Raw genomic sequence first — 16,766 nt, 5'->3', positions numbered from 1 at the left:
CCCCGTCCCCACCACACCGAGGATCCCCTCCTCTCCCGGGGTCTCTCCCTGCCCAGGAACCCGCGTTTTCCCCGAGACGTCCCCTCAGACTCCATCTCCAGGCCCGCAGAGCCGCCTACCACCCCGCAGACGCTACAACCGTGCGACGGGCTTACCCCGTTGGGGAGGTTCTTCACGATAAGCCGCGACATGGCGGCGACAGAAAGCGAGCGGCGACAAAATAAAAAACCCAGCCTCCACAGCGCCAGGCCCCGCCGCGCTCAACCCCGTCCACGCCGGCCCGCGGGCGCCGCCATCTTCCCGCCGGGTCACGTGGGCGAAAGGCCGCAACGCGCAGGCGCTAGAGGCGGGGCCCGGCGCTTAGCAACGGGGCCTTAGCAACGGGGCCCCAGCAACGGAGCGGGATTGGCTGGAGCGGAGGACGAGGGGCGGGACTGCGGGACGAGAGGGAGCATCAATGGGGCATCAATGGGGCATCAATGGGGCAGGGACCGGGAGTGTCTGGGGGGAACGGAGGGGACGAGGGACCCGGCCGCCTGCGGGGGGAGCCGGTAGCGCCTCCCCGGGGACCCCGTGCCCCCCTCCAGCCCGTTACCGGCCGCTGTTAGAACCCCCTCGGTGATTCTGTCCCCCTCGCCCTCATCAGAGGGGACCCCGCTGCCCCCCCCCCGTGTTTTTCCGAGGCGTGGGGTTGCAGCCCGCTCCCACCACCCCCGACCCACCCGCGTTGCTCGGCGGGGCCGGAGGAGGGAGCTCCGCGCCCGCCGCTGCCCCTTCCCGGCGGCGGCGGCTCCGGGCTGAGCAGCTCCGAGGTGCCAGCACGGTAGAGCCCACGGGAGTAAAAATCCCCCGGGGGGTTGGCGAGGAGTTGGGTTTAACGCTGGGGGGGAAGGGGCAGCGTGTCCCGCCACCTCGTTCTCCCCTCCTAAAACGCAGGCAGCAGGAGCAAGGAGGGAAAGATATCAGGGGTAAGCAAAAGCACCTTCTCTCCAAGAAATAGCTAAATAAGTACGCAGTCTGTGGATGTTGTGTTGCAGAAGCTCCCACGGGCAAACGAGGCCAAAAATCACGGAAAAAAAATCCCTTGAGGGTTACTAAAGGCTGCGGGTCCTCTCCTACCTGAACATCCATTGCTGGAGGGCCAGCGTATTTTGGGGCTGCGGGACTTTTCTCCTTCAAGCATCCCCTCTTGCTTGCAGCCCTTCAGTCCGGCTCTGCCTCTCTCCCAGTGCTCTGAGCCTGAAATCTGACTTTACACCTTTATTCGCAGAGGAAGATGCTCAGGACAGCTCTCAGCTTCAGCACAGCCCTCACTAGTTTTTCACCCTGGTTTGGCTCCACACCTGATTTACCCCAGGGACAGAGGCTGCCTCTGCCCAGCCCAGGTCACCCTGGCGCAGAGGTCTTCCACCTTACAAGCAGCGTGGGCAGGGGCTCCATCTCCTCATGCCCCTTCGAGGTGGATCCAGATGGCTGTGCCCATCCCGAAGGCCCAAAGCAGCAGGGAGCTGTTTGGGGGAGTCAGTCCTCAACCCAACCGCACCACTGCTACATCCCAGTGTCCTGGCAGGACTGGGATGCAGGCTTGTTAGCTGGAGAACCCAGCCTGAGCCCGTGCTCTCCCCCGAGGCGAGCAGCAAGGGAAACACTCACATTTTCCAGGGAAGGAGAGCCGAGGCAACAGCCAAGCCCAGCGCATGGGAAACAGGAGAGGGTGGGATGCTGCTGGGACTGCCGTCTGGTGCCCTGCTCAAAGGGAAAATGCACAGCACAAACCCCTCTCGCCCCACAGCCCTGCCTGGGGTACCCAGGAGGAGATTGCTCCTGCTCCCGTTCACCTGGTCCTTCAAAGGGGTCTCCATGAGGTGTCTTAGTACCAGGGACCCAGCTCCCTCCCCCCATTTCGCCCTCTGCTCCTGCCTTGTCCTTGGCTGGGCTGTCAGGCCCGTCACTTGGGATGAAGGCTGGCACTGACAGGGCTACGCTCGCACCATCACTAACACATCCAGACCTTGCCCTTGTCAATCCCGTCCTCTCCAAGACACTTGCCCCCCTCTCTCCCTCCCCATCTCCCCCTCACCTGCTGCTCACAGCCGGCAGCAGTGCGCAGCTCCTGCCCACGCTGGCCAGGCAACACTGTCCTTGCCTGTTCCTGTCTCCTAACTGGGTGCTGCTGGGACAGAGATTTACCCTGGCCATAGCCAGCCCTTCTGCTCTCAGTGGGTCCTCACCTCCAGTTGCAACTTCACCCAGGGGTGCAATTTCCCTCCTACTAGCCTCTCCTGCAATCGGGGTTGATTTTCCCCGGGTGAGAGCTTGGCCCCAGCATTCAGCTGCAGAGGCTGTGTCCTCTGAGGGTGCCCGGGACCAGAAAGAGCCAGTTCTCCACTGATGCTTGGGAGAGAGGTGCTTAACTAAGCCAGGGTCTGGGCCAGGTGCCCAAGGTGACTCTTGATCCCAGCAAAGAAGCCTCAGTATGTACACAAGGGTGTGGGCTTTGCAAAGTCCGTGGAGATGCTCAGCTTTGCTCATCTCACTTCTTTGAGATCTAAAACTAGCCCTCCCCAGATGCAAAGATTCAATACAGAAGGACAAGCTTTACAAATACTGACTTTAGATTTTATTTCCTTTGTGGTTTCTGCTCCCCAGGGTGGGTCAACTTTTTAAGTTTACAAATGTGAGAGTTGGAACAACATCCTTTTTCTGGAAAACCAGAGATTTGGGAGGCATCAGAGAGACAAGAGGTGCTCCTTCAGCAGGTGGTTCTGCTGCGCCGAGGAAGGTCCTTCCCCAAGGCAGGCTTGTTTCTGATCAGATGCCCGGGTAGACAAGAGGGAAACTGAGGCCCTGTCTTGAGAAGGCTCGAAGAAGGTTTTGGAAAGCAGCTCTCTGTGCTTGAATATCTGTCCTGAAGATCATATACTTAACTCTTCTGCTGCTGGCACACAGCATGGGTAGGGGACAGACTGGGCATTGTACAGCCAAGCTTGGATGGTTCACTGGGCGCAGGTCGAAGAACCTGTGCTCCAAAGCAGACACTGGGGAAGACACTGAAGAAATTTGGGGTTGTTGTTGGTTTGTTGTTCCCCCCTCCCCCCCATGGAAACTATTGTCTTTGGTGATGCCAGCGTGAGATACTCCTGTCCCCGTGCCACCAACTGTCCCCACAGCGGTGCTGGACCTGCTCCCGGCAAGGGTTCCCCAGCAGCGGGTGGGATAGATGCAGGCGGCCACACTGGGAGCTGCGTGGGGGAGTGAAAGGAAAAGCAGCTGTGCCCAGGTTTTGTTCCTTAAACTGGCTTACGGCAACGAAAGGCAGAGGGTGACTGGGAGGTGACGTGCCCGGCAAACGTGACACAACATCAACCCACAGTCAGGGTGCCGATCGGAGAGAGCACCGGGTTTGCCCTCCTACCCCCCCAGTTAGCTCCGTGTTGGGGTGTCTGATGGGCTGGTGGCAGGGTCTGGGCGATGACCGTCCCTTCACCTTCACTCCTCCAAATCCCCCCCACGCTCAGCAAAGAGGGGGACCCAATGCTCTGTCAACCCCACCGCCAAGAGGAGGGGGGAAGACACGGTCCCTCCGCGAGCTCCATCCAGTCGACCTGTCACAACGCGTTAGGTGGCCGGCTCGTCGGCCGGCCGGACAGGGGGTTGCACAGCGCCAAAGAGCAGGGGTCACCTTGCTGTAAAATGGTATTATGGGCTGCCTGCAGCCAAGCAGCTGAACTTTGGAAAGCAGGGTTAGGGCAAGGGATCGCGGTGTTGGGGGCATCTCTCGGTGGGGAGAGGCAGGTGTGGGCGGAGGGGCAAAGGGTCCCTGACATTGTGCTCTGGGAGGTGAACGCACCGGGGGTAAAGTGCTGTTGAGAAGGAGAGAAAGAAAGAAGCTGCTGCAGATCCCGTCTATCCCCAGGTATGGTAAGAGAGAGGTCAGATGCAAAGTCTACTGCGGTCTTTGGAGAGATGCTTCTCTTGGTCTATAGCCCCGCTGCTGTGTCCAAAGGGGCATCAGAGGTTTCTCCCCGATTTCCTCAGGTCCCACAGCACAGCCTGTCACTCCTGCCATCCCGGGCAGGCAGAGCTGTGACCCTGAGCCAGGATGGCTGCTGCGGTGACAAGCCAGCCTGCCCCGGACTGGAGGCAGGTGCTGCCAGCCCTGCCTGAGAAGGACGAGCGCAGCCCCAAGACTTCATGCCTGTCTGATCGGGAGCGCCTCGGCCACTGCTGGATGCTGGTGAAGGTGACCAGGGAAGGTAAGATCCATCGAGCCAGGGTCACCCTTGCTGGGACAGCATCCCCCCCTGCAGCCTTGCCAGGCAGCCGTTCTGGCGCTCGCGGGATGCTGCCGAGCAGGTTTGGGGTTGTAGGGGGGTTCTGAGTGTACCCACACCGCTCGATTGCAGTAAGCACTAGAGGTGCTTAGTTTCCTTGACCCTCAGACCTTGAGTCCCTCCCTTTTCTTTTAGGTGTGGACAGTGAGCAAAATTCAGCCTCGGGGGATTACTGCAGAGGGCTGTAACCTGGCTGAGGACTTTCTTCAGCTGATTAAATTAACCCACCGGTACCAGCGGGGACAGAGATGAATGTGACCCAGCAACACTTACCGCCTGGTTTTGGTGTGCTGGCACCCCACCTAGGCACTCTGCTTGCATGGGTAATGTTATATTAACAGCACCATTGGAAACGCTGCCCGAACTTCCTCAGCTTTGCTGCTGGAGACGGTAGCTTTTGGGAGCAGAGATGGCTGGACCCTCCTCGTACGAGCAAATTGTCCTGCCCAGTCCTGGAGAAAGGAAATAAAAGGCTGTCTTCAATGATATAGCTAATCCTTGGAAATGTAGTGCCTGATACACCTGCCCCACTGTGTGCTGTACAACAAGATGGGGCCAAGAGAGGAGCGGGAGGACAAATTGCCCTTCTGAAGGGCTTCATCCCTGGGCAGCTGGGACTCTGCCCAGCCTGGTCTGCCGAACCCTCTGCTAGAGGGAGAGGATGCTTTTGTCCTTGCCTGGGGGATGCGATTGCTGCAGTGTCACTGTGGGCAGCAGAGTTTAGCTTTCAACCAGATAAACCCTCACCTGAACCTGCTGCCTCAGCTAAGGAAACAGTCCGCAAGCACGTCCTGCGGTCCTGCTCTCTGCCTTCTTTGTGTCTGTGGTTTTGGGGTAGAGATTGTGTCTTTTCAAAGCCTTAAAGCTAAACTGTAATGCTGAGTAACAAGCAGATGGGTGTGAGGATTTTTTGAACAACAAATCATCTGCCAAAACAGAATTAAGGGGACCACACTTGCCCTGGAGAGGAGCCACCACCAAAGCAGGTCTCAGACCTCCTTCCTCTCCCTTTGAAGCAGCTGATGCTGGTGGCTGGCAGAGCCAGAGGAGACGGTCCACGAGGTCAAACCCTTCACGGCATCGCTCTGCCCACAGGCTGGTGAGGAACATCAGCACTAGCCCACACTTCTCCAGCAACATCTCTCCCTGGCAGAACCATCCACGGTCCTCCAGAGGTGACTATGTTGACCTTGGCATTAAGCACGCACAAACTTCTGAGATCTGAGTGGCCTTAAAAGAAAGGTTCACCCAGTCTCCCTCCTTACCCCACCTAAAGCCAGGGGAGATATGGGCTGTGCTCTGCCGCAGCTGGATCTGGCCCAGGCAATTGCTGTCACCCACCGAAGACACCGTTTCTACCAGTTGACGATAAGGTCCAACTCCTTCCCAGGGTGCCCCCAGCCAGCCTTCAGCATCTCTCTTTAGACCCACAACAGACCCCCACCAGCCTTCCTGCTGGCTGTGGATGGGACCCTCCGTGAGGAAACATGGGAGAGGGATTTTTCCTGCTGCTGCCCCTTGCCCGGTCTCCCCTCCATCCATCACCCCTTCCACCGCCTTCAGTTTCCTTTGTATTTCTGTATTTTTGGGGGTGTGTGTGTAAATGGACTCAGGGGAGGGTCCAGGCAACAGCTGCCTTTGATCAGAGCAACATGTGGGAGATGGAGCACTTCAGGAATGCCGACTCCTGATCAAAGGTGGGAACACAGTGACAGCCGGGACTTGGCAAAAACCCATCCCCACTAATCCCTGCCGGGAAGCTGGGGGGTCGGATCAGCGACCCACACAGGGAAGTCAGCCCTTGGCCCATCGAAGGGAGCGATCCGTGCCCTGACGCAGGGTGAGGGGTAGAAGGGTTGCTCCCGTCTGCCCCACAGGGCTCTGGCCTGAGCAGGGCGTTATCCTCTCTGCAACAAAGCAAGCAATGGGATTTCCACCCCTCCGGGGCTCCATCCCTGTTCCCACACGCTAAGTGACTGTGCCAGCTCGCTGTTGTCCTGCCTGCCCCTGCCAGCAGCTCTGCCAACCCGGCACATGCCAAATCCCACGGCACCCACACCTGCCCCGGGAGGGGATGCCAAAGGAAAAACAGGTCCGTGATGCCCTAACACTTTTATCGCCTCAGTAAAGATGAGGCGAGGGTTGAAAGGTCGCTTGCTATAAAAAGAGCTGGGAGGAAAAGGGAAGACAAATTAGCCCCCTCCTGATAAACACGCAGGGTTTGGGGACAGCAAGGACGTGGCTCACAGCATCCCTTCCATCCCAGCCACGCAGGACAGCCTGATTTGCAGGCTTTGCCCCAACACCAAGCCCATCCGATGTCACCTTCCCCCATGGATGCTCTTATCTCCCAGTGGGTTTTCTCCCGATAACCTTGGTGGGAAGCTGGGAAGTCCATCCGTGCGGAGCAGGTGGACTCAGGCGAGGCGTTGGGTGAGGGCGAGCTCAACCCCCCCCCAGCCGCAGCCAGCCCCGCTCTACCATGATGCTTGGCTCTTCCGATGGGAACCAGGTCGAGCAAACACCCTCATGCTCTGCCAGCAGAAATAATCCCACCTCACGTGCCCGATGCTTCCTGCACCCCCTTTTCCTCGCCCCCCCGCACACACCTTCCTCCTCCCCATCGCTATTTAGGTATTGTTTGGCTTGGCTGAGACTCCTCTGTCATGTTAAAAAGGGAAGCTTTTAAAAAGGGCCGATAAGGGTTACTCCCGCGGGGTCACCCCATCTCCCCAGGCAGGGTCACAGGTCGCTTCCTCGCCGCGCGTTGCCTGATAATGAGTCAATCAAGGCCGGGCTTATGGAGACAGGATTTATCAGCAAACCCTGGGAAAATAAAGACATGAAAATGCCTGCTGGTGCACCAGGCTGGGGGATCTGGCAGGGACGAGCCTTTTTTGTGTGGCTGGAGGGCTTTGGGCTTAAGAGCTGATAGGGTTGGCACAGAGGAAGGGGTGGGAAGGGATTTGGGAGGCAAAGATCTGCGAGAAGAGGCTGGCAGCTCAAAAGTTAGGCTCCCAGCTTACTCCAGCGTGGTGATGCTCTGTGCAGTAATGCTGCTGACTGTCTCCAGAGCGAGCCGAGGGCACGTGGAGGGGCTGCCATGTCAAGCGGGAATGGCTGAGATGTCCCACTCCAGAGCAGGACGGGCAGCATCCAGGGAAAGAGGAGCCCAGCCCCAGTTCTGCACTGATGGGACAAGGCAGCGCCGTGCCCCGTGCAACACCTTGCGCCAGACCCGCTTTATTCTCCCTGCTGGTGCCAGCACGACGTGGGGCTGGGGGGTGCTAGGTCTCCCCAGGGAAAGAGTGAAGCTGAAGACTCCTGGGAAAGATTTGCAAGAAAAATGAGATCCCAGCAGGGGGGAGTAAGGCAGGAGGGATGGCCTGATCAGCAAGGCCACGTCCCCATGGACATAGTCACGTCATACATGTCCCAGCCCAAAGGATTTACCTGCCAAAATATCCCACCACAAAGGGTTTTTTTCCCCACCTGGTAACAAAGCAAAGACTGGCAACCTTCATCTACAGCCATACCTGCACAGAGTGCTGCGTCTCAGCACTTGGAGGCTGAGCATGAAAACCAAAGAGCAGAAAGGGAAACTGAGGCACGAGGAGGGGAAAGGCTGGTGACAAGGCCAGGGATGCAGCCGCAGCTTCTCCTTGCCATGCCTAGATTATTTTCACTCCAACGCTAGGAGCAACCCAAGGACCACACCAAGATACTCACTTTTGTGGGGGTTATGGAGGTGGCAGAGGCTTCCCAAGCTGCAGAAACAGCCCTTGGCACTGCGATGCAGCTGCCCCATCCCATCCCGAACAGGCAAACCGGAGCCAGCACCTAGGCATGGGTGGAGGGAGGATTTACGAGAACAGAAAGGCAGCAGCAAGGGGCAGGGCAGCTTTGGGAAGGGAGGAGAAAGCATCAGGCACCGCTCAAGCTCCTCCAAGGCAGGATGGGGTGACAGGCCACCGTTGACACCTCGGGAGAGCCGCATACAGCAAAGACATGGACAGGCAGCACGGGAAGGGCAAGACATGACAAGGGATGGTTGTGGGGCAGCCCAGACCAAGGGCTTGCTACCGACCCAGGCTGAACTCCCTCCTCGGCCTCTCCTCCACCATATGCATCTTGCAAACACTTTTCCCTATCAGAGAGGCTTAGCAGGGTGAATATTGAAAGCACCTGCCTCCCTTGGCCAGGAATCAAAGGCCCCAGTGCTGGGATCCTGCCGCTCGCACAGCACAATTATTCCCGACCAAATGCCGCATGCAAGAATGTAGGGCACCCTCTCTCCTCGCCAGCCCTCCATCGGAGCACAATGCAATTAAAATAAGCAATGCCAGATGGTTTATTAGCAACTACAGAGCTGGGAGCCGACACTTGTTTTCTTGTTCCAGCATGAAGGCATCAGAAACGGGTCTATCGCGGATGTGTTTCCCCCACCAGCACACACACACACACACAACAGGGCAGGAGAAGTTGGATTTATTTGGGAACGCAGCACTCTGATACCGCAGTAATGAGTTCAGCAAGTGGAGAGATGGGATTAGATTAGGCTGTGGCATTGAGGAGACAGATAAGGGAGAAATGGAAATTGTTACCTGGGTTAATAGTAATTTGTTTGTAGCGTACAAGGCGCTGTGCCGCAGGCTGCCCCAGCCCTGCCGCTCACCCTCCTCACCAAGAAGAGCACCAGAGCCAGATGCAAAGACCATGAGTGACACCAGGTCCACTGCATCCCAGGGTTGTTTCTTCCTCCCACCCCATCCAAAGCACACGTCCCTTCCCTAGGGAGTCAGCCTCACTCTAGCAGCCCGGGCAAGACACATCGAACCGGTGGCTTCTCAGTAGGCTTATGGCAGAATCAAGCGTCCTCAAAAAACCCAAAGTGCATTCAGCACCCTCGTGCTTTTTTCTAAGCAAATTCTGTGATTTCAGCAGTGGGTGGGCTCTGTCGTCTTTGGCCAGACCAGCGTCGTCAGGCACCACGTTGTATTTCACTTAGCATGGGTTTGGTGGGAGCAAACAGGACTTTGACAGCAGGTGCCCCAGTGGAGGAGGAACCTCGGTCAGTGCAACACAGCCTGGCCTGAAAACATGCAAATCTGAAGCATTAAATAAGAGATAAACACAGGAATCCTATGAGAAGATTTTCACAGTGAACATAAAAACATTTAGGGGGTCTTGCACAGTTAAAACCATTAGCTTGTCTCCCCACACCAGCTCTTCCACTGCAGCTTCAGACCTGTTGGTCGGAAGCATCTCTTTGCAGAGATGCAAAATCTCACACTTTTTGCCAGGGATTTCGCTCCCATGTATGCCTTTTGTACTGTGCCCCAACTGCTCATGCCATGGGCATCTCAACCATTCCTTATGTGCCAGAAAACTCAGCTTTCACATCATCTACAGGCTGGCAACGAACTAGTCCAGTTCCTTCAAGGGGTTCACCAGATCTGGAAGCAGATTTGAATCCTCTGTATTTATTTGCCTGTTGCCATCACATCACTGGGGACAGTGCCACCAGCGCTGGGAGGTGACCTTCAACTTGACCAGGATGCTGCAGTCCCACGCAGGGTCACCCCGAGCAGCCCCACCAAGCTGGAGAGCACAGCAAGGGAGAGCCCTGCCTGCAGAGGACTCGCAATCTTCAGCTCATCTCCTGCCAACATGCAGCTGAGGCCATAGGTCTTCTTAGGAGAGCACGCTGCATCTCCTGGGCAGAAGCCGTCAGAGGAGCGGTCATCCAATGCTTTCATGGGCAGAGTCCCTTCCTCCACTTCACTGAGCACACCCGCAGGGATATTTTGGTTGGAAGGAGCAGTTTCATCCTGCCTGGGAGATGTTAATACCCTCTGGGCAGAACAAAACATCACTTTGCTCCCTCCTTTCCCTGCAGCTTGGTTTTCAGCATGACCACCACCGTGCCAGAGTGCCCACCGGAGCTGCTGCAGCCCCAGGGCTGCCCTCCACAGTGCTTCATCCTCCCCTGTGGTTACAGCCCCATAAACTGCTCACCGGACACCTCCAGCAGTTTATATACCCTGCTGGGCTTCCCTGCTGCTGGCAGGGGGAATTTTAGTGTCCTTTTAAGTTGAGTGAAGTCTCACAGCAGAGCAAGCCGGTGAGGGGATGGGAACAAGCTGTTCCAACAGGGTAGAGCACTGCAGCCCTCCTCCTCTGGCCCATGGGCTTGGCAGGCTCCCTGCAAAGCCTTGCTCCATCCCCAGATGCTGAAAAGTGGTACGGAGCTTCACACCAAGCACGGCAGCCAGGAGGAGAGCGCAGGGTCCCTGAACCTCACATCACCCTCGGCAGAATGGAGATATCTATTCGGTGGGGGTTTGATGCAAGCGTTTTGATCCAAGCTGGAAAGGATGCTCCACACAGGTGTATCAGCCCACGGGTCCCCAACCTCCTGCCCAGAGGGGGTTAAGGGTCCCCCAAAACTAATCCACATCCTGGCTGCGGGGAAAAGTGCACTGCATTCAGTGCCCTCACGCTTTTCCCCCCCAAAAGCAAATTGTACAATTTCAGCAGTGGGTGGGCTCTGCTTGACCAGTGTGTTTGGGCACCACATTGCATCTCAGTTAGCATCAGCTTGGCAGGAGCAAACGGGACTTCTTCAACACCAGGTGCCCCAGTGGAGGAGAAGCCTTTGTTAGTGCAACAGACCCTGGCCTGAAAACACGCAGAGATGCTACACCTCACTTTTTTTTTTTTTTGCAGGGTGATGCTGCAACTTTCTCTCATGCTAAGCCATCTCGTGCAGTTTATTTTTCTGCTGGCAAGGCTGGATGTTAGAAGTTGCCAGGCAAGGGGCTCTCGGAGCAAGGAACTACAAAGAGGGCTGACACCTCTAATGAATTACAGTAATACCAGCTCGGGGTGAACTCTAAAGTGCCTGTTTACATAATCACTGACCTCCCTTCACCCGCTCTCTGGTGCGAGTGCCCCCCCTGCCTTGATGGATCACAGCTGAATGGAGGCAGACCCCAGTGTTTATCATCTCCCAGCTTCGGGAAGGGAAGAAATAACAGTATTTCCTGGCACACTGGCCACCACCAGCGATAAAATGCCCACCCAACACTTGGTCTGGGAAATAGCCTCTGCATCTTCTTCTTTTGAAAATCCCTTTTTTGGGCGAGGGCCCTGCACACGGGAGGTGGCTTTTGCAGCATCAGGCACTGGGTCCCACAGGCAAGTCCTTCATGTGGGGCTGGGATGGGTGCCAGGGTGGCGAGCAAGGACAAACCCTGTGCTTGCCTTGCCCTGGGCAGTGAGGCTACAGGATGGCCTGCTTTCGGCCAGGAAACACCCTTTGGGCTGTTATTCTGATTTTTTTTTTTCTTCCACTTTGTACAGGATTTTCCTGCATCCCAGTGCTCAAGGGCTGTGCCAGCTTCTGGGTCTCATGGCTCTGGGATTACTGGCACAGCCACTCCCTCTGACCGGCTCAGCACCAAGCTGGAGATAATGGCTTCTTCAAGAAGCCCTGAGCTCAGTATAAGGGTGGGACACTGGTGTTTAGATCAAGTGGGGAGGAAGGAAAAAAAATAAAACCAGCAGAGCATCCAGTTCCTCCTTCCACCACCTGTAACACTTCCAGCCAGAACTCCCCCACGGCCACCAGAGACACGGCCCCGGCACCTCACTCTGTCCAAATCAAATCCTGCTCTGTAAAGGGGAGCTGGAAACTGGTCCCCAGCTAAGGGAACATCAGATGTCCTCATGCCTCTGCTTGGGTTCAGGCACAGCAGACCCCAATCCTTTCTGCTGATCTCCCCTCCGGTGTGGGCAGAGCCTGGTGAAACACCACAAACATTTCCACCCTCTGGGCAATCCCACCCTGTCCCATCTTCTTCTCCAAGGCAGACAGCCCTTTACCTGGGCGCAGACCAGCATACACACGGATAAGGGACCAGTGGAGCCCCTCGGTCCCCCCTCCTGCCCCATGCCACAGTGATGGGAGTCCTGGGTTTGGGAAGCAGCTGCAGCATCACCCCACAAAAGCCAGAGACCCAGGCAATGAGAGCTCCCACCAGCAGAGACATGGCCAAAACTGCGATGCTCGCTGGCCTGGCCAGCCATGCCATGCCCACTGCGTCCTGGCTCTGACTGCAGAGAGGAGAAAAATTTGGCTAGAGGATGGGCTGGGGGAGGCTTGACTACAAACAGCTGGTGGGGAGGAAGGGCAGAAAGATGCTCCGTGCCACGGTCACCCGGCTGCTCTCGCACGTGTCTGCACTCACCGTGCCACAGCTTGTTTTAGCCCTGGCAGCGGGGGATGATCTTTAATATAACCGAGCTTTCCTTCCTCAGGTACTCAGAGGATGAAAACTTCAGTGTTGGCCCCGGGGGAAGAGTACTTCTCCGTTTCCTTGCTTGGCCTCTGACCTCTTCATTTTGTTCCAGAGTTATTTTTGGAAGTAAAAGCTTTTTTTCTTCACCCTTCCCCTGGCCCCCATCTTTCTGCCAGCCAAAGTGGCATTTTAAGCCTGCTGCCCACCCGACCAGAAAAATGGTGGCTGAGGCAGGGTAGAGTTAAACCTTTCCATCCACCGAGGAAGCGGGAGGCCTTCTCGACTCATTAACCCTCTGTCAATTCAGCCGCCCAAAGAGGTGCTCTCAAAAGTCTCTGTGGGAAGTACCTGCCCCCACATGGGTCCATGGGGGGGGCGGGGAGAGGAGAGCCACAACCCCCAAAATAGGGACTCAGCCCACATCTCCTTCACTACAGCACTACAAAATCCACTTGATTAATTGCAGTTTTGAAGTACCTACAGCCTCTCCATCATACACAAAATCCCAGCTGCACCCCAAGTCCTGCTTCCACTTGGAGCTGTGTGGACCAAGAAGGTCCTACTCCCAAAAGCCATGGGCACTCAAACCAGGATCTTGTACCACCAAAACCACACGCGCAGAGCAGGAGGTGGACCTTGCTTCGTGCTGCTAACAGTTAGGGAAGGGATGTCAGGGCCAAAGAGCAGACACCCAGTGACCTACCTGTACCAAACCCCCCAGGATCCTTTATTCCTTTATGCCAGGGACACACCGGCCATTGCTGGCTGCAAAGGTGGAGGCTGCTCCCACAGCAGCTCAGAGGAGGCAGGTCCCTGTCACTGGTGGGGACTGGGACAGCAGCAGGAGGATGCTGGGAGCCAGGGGACAAACCACGCTCAAGGGGAGTCAAAAAATCCCCAAGCTGCTCAGCAATAGCAGTCCCAACCATCGTCCCTGCCCAGGGATTAACCTTTTCCTCCACAGAATAAGCAGGGAGAGCAAAGTCCTAAAGAGCCAGACACTTTTAAACCCTCTCCATCTCCCAAGAAAGTAGGGCGTTAGTCCCTCCTCCACATGCCAGTGCACAAGGACAGGCTCTGGCTGCTGTCTGGGGTGTGATGAATTTTCAGACCTCTGCCCCCAACATCTGGGACTGAAACAGATTCCCAAAAGACACAAAGTCCCTAAAAACCAGCAACGAGGGGCCAGTCTAGACACCCAGCTGGCACAGCATCCTTCTCCTCACACCAGCCAGCATGGGGCATGCAGGCCAGGAAACATATGCACGGAGTTACTCCTGCCTCAACTGCTGGTGGCCAGTGGTCTAGGGATGTCCCAAATTATCTCCAAACCATGGTGCTTAACATCCCCTGAGAGAGATGCCTTTTCTTTCTGAAGGTTTCCAGCCCTTTTTGAATCCACTGGGATTTCTGGCTTCCATGGCATCTCACAGCAGTGGGTTCACATTTAATTACAACAGACCCTCTGCTGGCTTTTAGTCCACTGGGTAGGACAAGGTCTTGCTGCAGAGGATCAGGATGGACTAAACCGAGCAACCCGTGTCCCCATGGAGGCACAAACCCAGGAAAGCCTGGCCGCATCTGTGCTTATTAGGATGGCTGAAATTTTCACTCCCTGGCACAGATGCTGATTGGCAAAAGGGGAGGGAAAAAAAAATGGATTTTAGCTTCCTGCTGGGTACCGGGGCTGCCTCACCATCAGCTTCATCCTCACACCCTGGTGGAGCCCGAGGGGTGGGGGTGTGGGTGGGGGGGTGTGGGTGCTTCAAGAAGGAACCAGCAGCAAAACCTCAGGGCCAGGCTGGAGCCCGAGGACCCGGAGGAGCTCTCCTCATCCCGGGCTCCGGGTTCTGAGCCGCAATGACCGAGCAGCCTCTGCTGGTGCGGCCACAAGATGTCACCCGCACCCTTCGCCCGAAGCCCCCCGCAAGCCCCCCGCAGGGCTGCCTTCCTGAGTGGGGTGGGGAGGGGGCACCCTGCCCCGAGGGGTCCCCCCCCGATCCCCCTTTTGGGGTGCTCCGGCCTCGCCGCCTCATCCCCTGCAACATCAGCGGGGACCAAACCGCGTCTCGGACTCAGCATCTTCCCGTTTCCATGGAAACCCCCTGGCGGCAGCATCCCCCCCAGTGACCGGCGCTGGACCACGGGATGCTGCAGGTGCTCAGCACGACAGGACCAGCTCTCGCAGTCCCAGTTCTGATCTCCGGAATCAGTTCTCCTTGCATTATTCATCCACCCAGAGACCCGCAACCCAGACTTTTCAGATCAAAAATGAGTAGAATAAATTGTTTTCAAACTCGTAATCATAAGCTTTCTGGCTCAGGGGTGCAGTAGCAGTATCTGTGCAAGAAAACGTTCAGCTGAATTAGTAGAGGGGTTTTGAGTAGGATTATCCTTATTCAGAACAGAACACCCTGGTTTTGCAAGTAAGTAAATTGCAAATTTCTTTAAAGCATGGACTCATCAAGATATTTTGCTCCAAAGTAATTTATTCAATTTGAACAAGAATCAGAAAATCAAAGATAAAAGAATTAAAAGGACCTCCAAACCAGACAAATGACAGGGCTATTCTGCAAATACAAAGAGGTGAGCAGTTTTGACTTGAGGGGAAATTCAGTTTTCTAAAGCAATATGCCAGACAGCCTGGTACTCCCACAACATTCCCAGATTGTCTGCTCTGTATTTTTTTTCAACTAAAAATATTGGCGAGAACTGCAACCAGTGCCAACCTCAGTGTTGGCACACAGACCTGCAGCAAGCCTTGAGCATTTTCCAGTGACCCCTTTTCATCCCCCAGCCCTGGTAGGGAGTAGAAGACCTGCCAACAGGTAAAAGCCTCAAGCTCAAAGTGAAATACTAAAAGCACTCAGGGAAGGACGAGCAGGCATAGGTCTTTCCTCACTGCCTACAGCCTCCTGGGCCAGCACAAAGCTGCTCAGCTCTGCTCAAACCACAGCAAGTGATAGCAGCTGAGGATCAAGTGCACCCATTGCAGAGAAAGGACACTAGTGGGGTTCAGCAAGGCCAAATTTGATGTCAAAATTACTGGTTTGTTTCTTTTTTCCCCCTCCCCAGTTTAAGTCCACTGTGAGCTTTGCCACAGCCAGGTGATCCCCGAGCCCTGCACACAGCAGACTGGGCACCCCACAATTTCCACCCCACTGCCTGCAAGGGGAAGGCTGGAAGGGAGGAATAAGAGCTTGTTTAAGTGCTCTGGATGTTTTTTTCTTGAGAAAACACCAGCAGATTCAGAAAGGCAATAAGGCAGCAAGCGCCTGTGCCCTTTGCAGGCAGCCAGGGCAGCTGAGGGCTGTGCTCACGGGAGTTTTGCCCATCAGCAGCTTCTCCTGGCTGCTGTGAAAAGCAAACATTTAATCCCTTCTTCCCTTTGTCCATAGCAAAAATAGTCAGGCAGGGGAAAGCAGAAGGGGCAGTGATGCCAGATAGTTATTTCCCCCCTCAGAGCCCAACGAGCCTGGTTTCACAGATCACCATTCAAGTGTGGAACCTGACCCCTGCTCGGGTCCCCAGCTTTCAAGTGTCTTTTTTTCACCCAGAGCTGCTCTTGCTGTTCATGCACATCTTGCTGTGGCATGGGCAGCCACACTCTGGGCAGGGAGAGCAGACACGGCACCTGCTCATCCTTTCTCACAGTGCAAGAAAAAGACCTCAAGGTGCTGATCAGGTGGCGGATTTTAAACAAGAAAGAGAGACCATCCCCTTTCAATCTGTAATCCAGTTGGAGAACACCATGCCACAAGCCATGGATACCGAGAGCTCGGAAGGATTTGAGAATTTCAAAGAAGGGCTGGCTGCCCTCTCCGGCTTGGGACATCCATCAGCTGATGTCCCCAAGCACGTGCCACCAGGGTCTGCAGAGACTGGCCGCAGAGAAATCTCATGCTGCTGGCTGTGGTCCCTGCCCAGACAACGAGCACATCCCTTTTCTGTGACACCACCCCCCCCCCCCAAAAAAAAGGGGTTCCCCCTCCTTCTCACTGAACCCACCAGAGCACACCTTCCCCCGGTGCCCCTCAGAGTTGCAGTTTTCCCAGAGCAGCCACTGCTTTTCCAAAGAGTCACAGGCTTTGCCTTGCAACCAAAGCCCACCTGGGCAGAACTGGGAGCC

General features: G+C 56.0%; 1 protein-coding gene across 1 annotated transcript in view; it reads right to left on the bottom strand.

Annotated features, from left to right (window-relative positions):
• Window positions 1-230, bottom strand: part of RBM19 (RNA binding motif protein 19) — a 69,985-nt gene extending 69,755 nt beyond the window's left edge. The window contains exon 1 of the mRNA XM_010574258.1: window positions 156-230. Within this exon, the coding sequence (XP_010572560.1) occupies window positions 156-191 (36 nt within the window). The 5' untranslated portion in view covers window positions 192-230. The remainder of the gene's footprint in view (window positions 1-155) is intronic.
• Window positions 231-16,766: the final 16,536 nt, after the last annotated feature.

The sequence above is a fragment of the Haliaeetus leucocephalus genome, unplaced genomic scaffold, assembly GCF_000737465.1.
Source record: "Haliaeetus leucocephalus isolate CR32 unplaced genomic scaffold, Haliaeetus_leucocephalus-4.0 Scaffold13, whole genome shotgun sequence".
Classification (NCBI taxonomy): domain Eukaryota; kingdom Metazoa; phylum Chordata; class Aves; order Accipitriformes; family Accipitridae; genus Haliaeetus; species Haliaeetus leucocephalus.
Note: the sequence above shows the minus strand (reverse complement) of the source record. Positions and strands in the feature narration are given on the sequence as shown.